Source organism: Vespa crabro, chromosome 25 (genome assembly GCF_910589235.1).
Source record: "Vespa crabro chromosome 25, iyVesCrab1.2, whole genome shotgun sequence".
Lineage (NCBI taxonomy): Eukaryota > Metazoa > Arthropoda > Insecta > Hymenoptera > Vespidae > Vespa > Vespa crabro.
The window spans coordinates 1,084,671-1,096,159 of NC_060979.1; the positions used below are offsets into that span (position 1 = coordinate 1,084,671).

The 11,489-nt window shown below is 29.0% G+C and overlaps 1 protein-coding gene across 1 annotated transcript; it reads left to right on the forward strand.

Annotated features, from left to right (window-relative positions):
• The first annotated feature begins 1,261 nt into the window (after positions 1-1,261).
• Positions 1,262-11,282, forward strand: LOC124432431 (fatty acyl-CoA reductase wat-like). Its single transcript, XM_046981404.1, is given in 11 exon segments — positions 1,262-2,066; positions 2,147-2,755; positions 5,276-5,458; positions 5,461-5,582; positions 6,385-6,633; positions 6,733-6,878; positions 6,970-7,079; positions 7,160-7,355; positions 8,687-8,926; positions 9,020-9,277; positions 9,364-11,282. Coding segments are annotated over 8 exon segments (1,464 nt in total). The 5' UTR covers positions 1,262-2,066; positions 2,147-2,755; positions 5,276-5,295; the 3' UTR covers positions 9,258-9,277; positions 9,364-11,282.
• Positions 11,283-11,489: the final 207 nt, after the last annotated feature.

The following is an 11,489-nucleotide window of genomic DNA, read 5'->3' on the forward strand; positions in this document are numbered from 1 at the left end:
TCGTTCGGAATTTCGATTGTTTCTCTCTCATCGTAGAAAATATCTAGCAAATAAACATTAAAGAGTCGTAAATCTTTTTTGCCTGGCATACATATGTAGACAATTTCAAGGAGAACCACTTTCTGCGTCTTCTTGCACGTTAAACATGCTCCAAATCAATAATTTATTCACCAATTTTCTTTTTTGTTACATTTATAAAATATTAAATACTACTTTGTTTTTTTAACGGAATCAAGAAATCTATGATTTGAATGAAGATGAAATAAAATATAGAAATAATACTCGATCAAAAATAATAACTCATTGAATCCTCAAATTATCTTTTCCTTTTTTTCGAACATATCGAAAGATATTTCAAAATATATAAGATATAAGACTTGACGTCTCTGAAAAATTTCTCGATGAATAATTCCTCTATAAATATTGTTCTCCAGCTTATGAATATACTTTGATCACGGTAAAAGCCCTGAATGAAGATGATTAATTACCGATTGCATATCTATAGGCGTATATTACTCTCGAATTCAGGAATGGAATTAAGTATGTTACAAGTAGATTCGATTCTAATTGGATAATTTCGAATGTTTCATATCTATTTCAAAGAAGAGAATCAGTAATTTCAAGTAAATTCAAACGAGAAATAGGTTCGAACTTTTTGTTAATATTTTGAGTAAGAGTAAGTATATTCCAAGTATATTTGAACCTTTTATAAATACTTCGATCGAATAACGTCACAACAAATTATAATCTATGATATTCTTTTGTGTTTTTAACTAACATCTTGTGTTAATAAGAATTATCGTTTTAAGTTTAACTAACATCTCGGTTCTCTAATAATTTTAAAAGTTAAAAGCTCGATACAATCCTCAATGTTGCGATTAATTATACATTCAACTATTATCAACACTTATACACTCCTTCTGAAAGATTCAAATTTTTCTAACTTCGAATTACTTGTAAGTACATTTTCGAATTTCTGGAATTAAAGATTCATAACGTCTAGTTCGACGTTAGCATGTTACGATATTGTGTTGAATGATTTTTTATTAGTGACATTATACATAATATATCTCGAATTTAACAGTTAATTTTAAGTAATCCCTCTTCTCACGTCCTTCGTACTTATAAAATACGGATTGTGGGAAGGTGAACTTTCGGCAGAACTCTTTTGTTTTTCGAGCTGTACAACGTGTCAAAGGCTACGCGCACCCATTGGATGCTTCACCAACATGTGATTGGCCATCCTCATTGAAGTGGTCATCAGCGCTCTCTGTTGACGGCGTATCGATTTACGGTGCTTTAACAGATAGTTACATGCTTTGATAAAAGAAGTGAAGTTCATTATTTTAAACATTCTCTAAAATAAAGTATACTTCAGTAACATTAATGTTTGGATTATAATGTTATATAAGTACTTTTATTATATAAAATATAATTTTTTCAACAAATTATCGAACAAATGTATATTTATCTTATGTTAGTAAATTTTTATGACGTCACCTACAATGTCGTGTAGAAAAAATTATATAGTGACATGTGAAAAAATGAATGTGTGCTTTCGATTTTATTTTTATTGAGAAAATATGATTGCTGGAATTTTTATTTTTCTAATTCGTCGACGATTGTATACAGTATGTGTTTTCTCTCAGAATCGATTTTGTCGTACGAACGTGATAATTTTTTGATTCTTTCTCCTGTTGTTCTAGTGCATTAATCTTGTTTGTTAATTATTACATTTAACCATGATACGAGCTAAAACAATGTTTAAAACAGTAATAAACAATGGGAATCGATACTACAGAATTATATCGGAAGTTGCGAATGAGGTTAGGATTGTAACTTTATCCTATACATCAGTTTCACAGACTTGTACTCCTTTAAGTTACTTTAAAAATGAAGTGAAGTGTGATGACGTGTATTCAAGTAAGACAAATTTGAATGAAAGAGATATTAATATAACTGTATATTTGGATATATTCAAATTCGATGTTCGATGAGTTTACAAGTTGCAGCAGGAAAGATAAACATCATGGAAAATGTTGAGAACAATTTTTTTACATAACACGGTAAGTGCAAGAATAGAGAGAAGTATTTATATGCGACTTTCATGAAGGAAGTATAAGTATTCTAAGATATCGCTTTCTAGCAGTGTAATTATACAGGATCGTCTGACAGATGTCGTCAATCAGCTATTAGAATATTATGACCAGGCCGTAAGAAGCAATGAACATAATCTAGATAATATATAGGACAACATTTTTCCATAAAATTTCAAGATGTTCACAACTTTTGTTCAAACGATTGATTTAAATGTAAAACTGCTGAAGCAGCTGAAACTCTATATTGGTTCACATGTAAGAATTCTGCGTTAATCTGTTATATCAGTTATGAAGATAATTACCATAAACCACTATCGAAGAATTAAATAGGAAACATTAAATGTAAATGAATCATTCTATTGCATTGTATTGATAAGAATATCAAGAAATGTGTTTGTCTGAATCTCATATATCAAAGCTTGGTATATATGATACTGTCATTACATTTAATGATGGTAATGCTAGCAAATTGAAAGTTGCTCACAATAGCTGGGAATGGAATACGACAGTCATAACTAAGATGTGAAGTGACTTTCAAGGCAATGTTACAAGCTTGAAAAATTTCTAAGAAGATGTGATCTTTGATATGCTTGGAAGGTTTAGAAAGATATAAATTTTATAGTAGCAGAGGATTTGGTTGCTTTTTCTACTGAAAAGTAAGTTTTTACTAGAATTATTTTTTTATCCTAATTTCTGAAAAGTTTTCTTCTTTTTTAGACTAATGATCCGTTTTCTCTCGAATTATTTAAGATTTGCTCTTGATTTTTCTACAGTTCATTTATAATATTCTTTTGATACCAAATATTTCAATTTATAATAATTTTCAAGGGAATAAAAAGAAGATAATTATAAGTTAGAATAATATGATAGAACAAAAATTTCATTTTGACCCCTAACATATGTAGTCCAGTGAAACTAGAAAAGTAAGTTCTTGAAGCATATAAGTGACTTACTAAAGTTTTATTAGTTATTAAGAAGATGGATCATGATATTGGTAAATTTAACATTAGTGGGATTGATCATTCATATTGTTCTTAACATTTGCTATTTCTTGTTATAGTTTTTTGCACGTTTGCATCTCGGTAAAATATATGCAGAATTTAATTATCGTAGGCTGTAATTGTCAAACTTTATCAGTATATTTTATTATTAGTCGAAATAGGAAAAAGAAAATGTTATATAAACATGGATTGTTTCTTTATAAGCATTATTAAAATGTTATGACACGGATACAATATATGATGAGAACAATATCGGATACTTGTAATTAATGCTATAAAATGTAGTAATAAATCAGCAATATTTACATTAATGACACATATGTTAATGGTCCCGTATTTTATACCAAATCGGTTGATAATAAGTATACTTTTGTATTTTCTGAGGTATGAATTATCATATCTTTTGGTACGTCCTATTTTTTTCTAAGAGACTTTGTGTAAAACATGTAAATGGAATTACAATGAGAAGAACAAAGTATTAAAAAAGAATAAATTTAAATTCGCTTAATGAAACATTGATACTACGTTGATTGTGAAATGAAGTGAAACGAAAGTATAAATGAAATTCCTAGAGTAATATTAAATTCGATTTTAGATCACTTTCGATCTTGTATCGTCGAAAACGATGGATATTTTGAAATAGAGTATTAATTAATTTTGGAAATGTTAAAATGCTACCTTCGACGATCTCATAGAATAAACACAATTCATAGAAATGGACTAAATATAAATATTGCTGATTTATTTTTACATTGCAAAAAAAATATTACAATTATTAAAGATTATATTTACTATTATGCGTGATATTGCGCGAAAATAATAGTCAGTGGGAGTGAAACAATCACGATACTTCGTTTATATTTTTCGTATCTTTTTATTATATTATTTTATAGCATCATATACTTTTATGAACATTTCTTTTCTGAAATTTTACGTTATTATAAAATATTATATTATATAATTTTATTTTATTAATTTGCAAGTAGCATTAAATATAATACATATATAAACTATATCTTTAACATTTGATAGGGGATTAAAAGTAAAAAACAAACATAGAATCGCATTTTCGAAACGGATATTCAAGATTATGTATTCAATATTGTATATTATAATATATAAACGCCACTATTGTAGAAAGATCGTTTTCTCAATTATATTTCTCAATTATATGAATTACATAAACTTTTCTTTTTTCCTATTATATGCCGCTGTTTCTTTTTTTTTTGTTTTTTTATTTTTATATTAAATCGACAGTTCGACTGTTTAATTACATCGATTTGAAATTTGCCGAAGCTTGATTATTATTTAAATGTTATGTTTCTTAATTGGATTGGGAGATGATAAATCAAGAATAGAGAGAGAACTATCGTAAAATTTGGCGTAAGATTTGAAAATAAAAAAGATAATGAATGCATAACGTGAGCGGTTGTTTTTTTTTTTTTTTTTTTTGGTTTTTTTTCCTTTATCGAATAATGTCTCAAAACGGTAGTCTGCAAATAAGATACTTATTTATTATAGATATAGATATGTATCTTATATTGCCTACATACTTATTGTGGATAAATTTCGACGAACCAATGTCACAATCGACTCTTACTGCCCTCATAACGCATTGTGTCAATTGATTTTTTTCGAATTATTTCAAGACAAGCCAAAAAGGTGAAAAATTCTTCCCACGAAATATTGCTTCTTTGATCATAATCATAATAGATTAAAGAAGAAAATATATTGTCATAAACAATTAAAATGCAAATTAATTAGAGGATATTTTGTTAACCGTATTTAACATTCTTTATTTCGCATTATTACTTTTTGTACGTTCGCATCAAAGAAAAGTAGTATATAGATATATATACACAAACATGCTTGCCATGAATATTTATTTTATAATGAGAAGTGATCGTGGTTGTGTGGTCACATGAATATGAAGATAAAAGAAAAGAAGCAGTTAGAATAAAATGCGTTAGAATAAAAAAATGCGTCAGTAGTAATAGGCAGTACAATTTATAATTTTTTCAGAAGACATTTCAGTCGCGTTAGCATATATACTGTGAAGTTAAGATTATAAAATTATCAGTTATCTTTTCAGAAGCGGATTAAAAAAACCCGTCCGAAAGAGAAAATTATGATATAGAATTTAAAAAAATGTCTAATTCACGCTTACTTTTATAGGTCGATTTGGAAGAGTAGAAATGATGAAACCGCTGTTAGAAGAGTCTGATCAAGAAGTGGCCCTTGATACAACAGTTGGAACATCAACTATGGAATCGTCTGTCGAAATAATCGATAAGCTTACACCTATTCAAAAGTTTTACGACGATGAAAGAGTATTTTTGACTGGCGGAACTGGATTCATCGAAAATTATTAATCGAGAAATTGTTAAGAGGATGTCCTGGCATCAGATGCATTTATATTTTGATACGTTCGAAAAAAGGGAAAAATGTTCTTGAACGCTTGGATGAACTTATGGAAGATTCGGTTAGTTGTTTATTATTTCTATATTTTCTTTGATTCTTTAACTATGAGATTCTCTATTTATTAAATAATGTATACAGCGTATCTTATTTATTTTGAAAAATGGGAATATCTTGTGAGAGGTCGAACTTAAAAAAAAAGTCTTTGTACGGATTTGTTTAAAGTGAAGGGGTACACCATGTTCTAATTCCTTTTTAAGCGTGTTAAGCGTTGGGAGAATTTCAAAGTCAAATTCATTTTTTTTAAATCGAACTATATAACTGCTTTTTAATAGTTGGATTGATATACTTTCATGTTCAATTGTATGCAGTATAACAGTCAGGAACTAGTGATATATATTTGTATTCCTTACTATTTAAGATCTCACGAATTTATAATGTAATGTAATTTAAAATATTTTATAATAATAGATGGCTTCATATAGAAAGTCGTCGAATTCGTTTCAAAAAATCATTGAGCCGTGAAAAAAAGAATATATATTTCTATTAAAAAAATGAATTTAACTGTAAAATTTTCCATATCGTTCGATTTATAATAAATAAATTTGGTACCATACGATGTTTCCTATCATACCAAACAAATCTCTTCAAAAATTTTTTTGGTCGCTTCAGTCTCAAGTTTTAATTACTTGAGAGAAATTACGTACCTTGTATATACTTGCTAGGTATAAGAAACAAAAAATTAATAAATAAATTATTGGTTTAGTGTACTTTGAACATGTACAAAATCTTCTAATGCTATTTATTTTTTTATGACATTTATTTAAACAAAATAGACAAAATTTACAATTCTGTGCGTTTTCTAGTTGTTTTCCAAGTTGAGGAAGGAAGAAACAAAATTCCGAAAACGAATAGTCGCAATCAAGGGGGATTGTAGCTTACCAAATCTCGGTATTTCCAAAATTGATAGAGCTACACTCATACGCGAAGTATCAATTGTTTTCAATGTCGCCGCTACCGTAAGATTCAATGAAGCAATGAAAGCGGCGATAGCTATTAACGTCCGAAGTCTAAGGGATTTGATAAAGTTGTCCAAAGAAATGCCGAATCTGGAGGTACCATCTTTACCCTTTATATATACTTACTAATGGCTATCAAGATCTTTTAATGAAAGCTCTGATTATAATAAATGTTTGTTATTTTTAATATGTTAGAGTTTCGTTCACGTATCCACGGCTTATGCGAACTGCCTTTATAAATAGATCGAGGAAAAGATTTATGATCCACCGATAGATGCTGACAAATTGATCGATTTGATTGACCTTATGGAAGAAAAATTACTTAACGATATTACACCGCAGTACGTTTCATATTTATTTATAATAAAGATATTAAAGAAATAGATGGTGCACGTTGATTGATAATACACTTGTAGAACTTTTTGATTTTAGTTTACTTGGAAGATGGCCAAATAGTTATGTGTATACGAAATCACTTGCTGAGAATGTGGTAAAAAAGCATGCTGACACGATACCGATTGGAATATTTCGTCCTGGAATTGGTTGGTAGTAATGTAATATATGTAATAAATTATAGAATAAAACAATAAATGGTGTATATTAATCAATTTAATATTCCTAGTGATATCCACATATCGAGAACCTATTCAAGGATGGGTAGATAATATGTACGGACCTATAGGAATTACAGCAAATATTCTAATGGGAATAATGCGAATTCATCATTGCGATGCATCGATGAAAGTGAACTTGGTACCCGGAGATCTGACGATTAATGGATTAATTGCTAGTGCCTGGGGCATTGCTAATAATTTAAGGTATCGTCAAATGATACCGTTCACAAATGAATTAAATAATGATTTTTGAAAAAATAAAATTAATTCATCCTTATTCGAATATAATAGTTTGGTCTTTATGAAGTGACGGATTTTTCATGAATATTAAAAACGTTATATTTTTTAAAAAATGTTTATTTAATCTAAATAGGCTTCATTTGCTTAGATATATTTTTAGTGTATAAATGCCATTTTTCAAAATGTTTTGGTTTTAGTTAATAAACTCTGCTATGGAAGTTTTAAGATTCTCTTCATTTTCCAAATGTTTATCGCTTAATAAAAATTCAAGGTGTTTAAAGAAATAACAGTCCGTTGCAGATAGGTCAGCTAAATGCGGTGGATGTTGAAAAATTTTAAGCATTAAGTCAGTCAATTTTGCAATTGTTTGTTGTGGCGTATGCGGTCGAGCGTTTTCACGGAAAAATATTCATGCGAAGAGCGTATAATTTTTAATTTTTAATGCATTTCATCAATGTATTGGCAGTATTTTGCATTAGTAATGGTTTCCTCAGTTTGTAGGAATGAATAATGAATCATTCCACTTACATTCCACCAACCAGTTTTTCGTGGATGAAGCGATGGTTTCGGAGCAGGTGTCTCGTCTCTATCAAGTTATCGAGCAGATCTCTTTTTATTATCATGCAAAATTTATTTCTCGTCAGAAGTGACTATTCGATCAAAAAATGGCTCTCGAAGAGGTCGTGTTAGTAGCGATGAATATAATTACGTACAAGCGATTAAGCCCATGTCGTTCGGTCAATTTGTGCAATACCAATATGTCAACTTTTTTGATCTTCCTAATTGCAGAAAGTTGTTGCAATATTGCTGAATGGTCAACCTTCATTTTGACAGCAAGCTCATTTGTTGTTACATTTGAATTCATTTCCATCAATTATTTCAAAATATCATTAAGCACAGTTAACTTGTGATCTAGCACGCGGTTCATTTTGTAGTAATAAATCTCTGAAATGAAATTTTTCGAAGCAACGCTGCATCTTTCTCTCGTTTATAGCGTTCTCCTTAAATGCTTAATTTATATTGCGTTTGGTTTTTGTAGCTATTGTGCCAAATTCGAACACGTATAAGAAAATTACATTAATGGAGTTTATTCTTGTACAATATTCAAAATAAATAACAAGAATAAACAATTCTAGTAAGATTTTTTTTTGACGAAATATCACTATGGCAATAGACAATATGACTCCTAAATAGCTTATGTACTAAATGAAAATATAACAGAAGCATTGTAATTAACATTCATATGTAATTAAAATCCGACATTTCATATACACCGATCTAATATAATTTTTCAGATCCAATGAAGGTATTCCCATTTACAATTACGTATCTCAGGATAATCCAATCACTTACGACAGATTGAAGGAAATGACGTTAAAGTATGAACGATTGATACCGTCTAAAGAAATATTTTGGTACTGTAGTTTTAAGATGACAAAATACCGGCTGATCTATCTAATCTATGTGTACTTTCTACACTTACTACCAGGTTTTATAATCGATGCGATCGCATTGTGCGTGGGTAAACAACCGAGGTAAATTTCTCATATCATATTTTCTGAAGGGAAAGTATTAGAATGCTAAAAGAGAGAAAAATTTCATACTGGCAATAATACTTATCGTTAAAGGTTACTCGGAATGTATAAGAAAATTCACCAAATGTCGGACGTTTTTGGTTATTTTTGTACGAACGAATGGACGTATACGAATGAAAGATGGAATGAACTAATGAAGAAGTTGACACCCGCAGATCGTGACTTATTCCTTTGTGATATGAATGATATCGTTTGGGATATTTATTTTGCGACATATGTTGTAGGAATAAGAAAATACATCTTAAAGGATCCCATTGAAACGCTTCCATAAGCTCGTATAAAATGGCGAAGGTATTTTGTTTCTTGCATTTTTAATTCATCATCTGTTTATTATTGACAATCATTTACAAATAATATTGATTTTTCGATTTTTTAAGGCTTTACTGGGCCCATCAAGGATTCAAACTTTCTATAGCCTGTATTTTTTTTGTGATCATATGGGGTATTTTACTGAGCGTTCCCAGACTATTTCTAACGCTACCATCTTCATGAAGTAAGCAAGATCGTCAAAGAAAATGTAGGAGGAATAATAATAATTTACTCTTTCATCTTAATATAAGTCAATTATTTCTTTTATAATAATGAATCTTTGTTAAACGGTTTGGTGAGAGGTAATGATACTTTTGGTACGGGTTAAGGATATTTTAGTGAATTTTTATCTATAAAATTTCGAGCAGGTTTGGTCTTTTTTGCGTCATTTTGAAGGTTTGGTACTCTTCTACTCCTCTTGATGGCGGCCATCTGCCGCAGGTCGCAAATTGATGTAAAAAAAAAGAAATAGATATAAATTTCAAATGAATTCTCAATCTGTGCGAATGTTGCTATTGAAATGTACGTTGTACAAAATGCACAAAATAACAAATGTACGAGACGTGGATTTAAAAAATTCTATGATTCTCTGAAAATTCAAATATCGTTTTTTTCAATAGTTTGCTGACTTTCCAAATAACAAATCTTTGACATAAAAAAATGTAATTTAATTATTTCAAAAAATTAATAAAAATTCAATACACTTTGAACATACATTGGTTTTAAATCAATTATTTAAGTAATTTTTCTTTTTGTAATTTTCGTGATCGGAATTGAAAAAAAAAATTGTTAAAATTTGAAATGTAAGTTTCTATGGTAAATTCTTATTAAGTATATTTAATATATTTAGAATTGATATAAAATGCCAACCCCGAGAACTGAATCCTCTTGAAATTTTGAATTCTTTTTTCAATTGCTACTTTTTATTTCTTTTTTGGCAGTTTTGCTCGTTTTTTTATATCCTTTTTGTTGTATCTGTTTGAGGTGCAAGACCAACACATCACAGGCCAACTATAAACACAATTTAAATCAAATAAATGTTTGTAAATAGGACTAGGGCCGCCATTTGTCAGTAGATGAGATATGTATCTTTATATTGCCAGAACAGTTCGCATTGTGTCAGTCGGTGTATTTTGATGGAGTAATATTGAAGTTCGTGAAATTTTGGGCGTGCTACTCCTCCTGAGCACAATAAATTTGTTTTGCGTTAATTTTTGATTTTCTATTATTAAAAATTTTTAGTCCATTCATGCTTTTTACCATCATGCGTGATCCTATATATAAGTATGATAGAAGTTATTTTGTAACCTTATGTCTCGTTATATCTCAAAATCAAACGCAATCAATGAGAAGGAAAAACAAGTTATTATACATTATTGAATGATATAATGAAAATAAAGGAGGAGTCGAATCTTTTGATCAGTTAAGTCATTTAGTCACTGATAATAGAAAAATTAATCGTTGACCTATAAGAATTTTCATCGGGATATTAGATATAGTTGCTATAAATGCCTGAATATTACTGAAAAATAAAAATGCTCATAGAAATGTCAAAATTCTATAATAAATAGAAATATTAATATGTTCAAATTCTCAATCTTGTGTGGTAGAACTTTATATTAGAGCGTTTCAATATGCTATTTCTTTGATTTGATTTAAAATTAGGAATTAAGAACATACTCGGACTTGATATTCGGCAAATGAATTCTCTCGAATTATAGTATATGAAAAGCAGCAGCCTTATGATTTGTCCACGTTCGAAAGACGGGAAAACTAAAATTGAATGTCCCTCATATGTCGCTCAATTTGCCATAAGCACCACGTTGGGTTATTCATCGTTCAGTTCATCGGTCACGAGTAAACATTTTATTATTTTTTTACTGTAATTTCGTTTTTTTATAACTCTTTGTTAGAGATAAGAGATTGTATGTATGGTAATTTCAATTAAATAAATAAATAAATAAAAAAAAAAAAACTGAAAATAATGGAGATTGATGGAATTAATGAGTATTTTTTTTGTTCTCAAAATAAGATATTTTTGTACTAGAAAATAATTGTATGTTTTGCAACGACCATTAGAGTATTTATTTTATTCTCAAAGAAAGAAGAAAGACTCGTCTCTAAATGATTATGGTGCTTGATGTTTTTTGAAATATTGAAAATTAAAAACCATATGAGGTTTTTAACGAAAAAA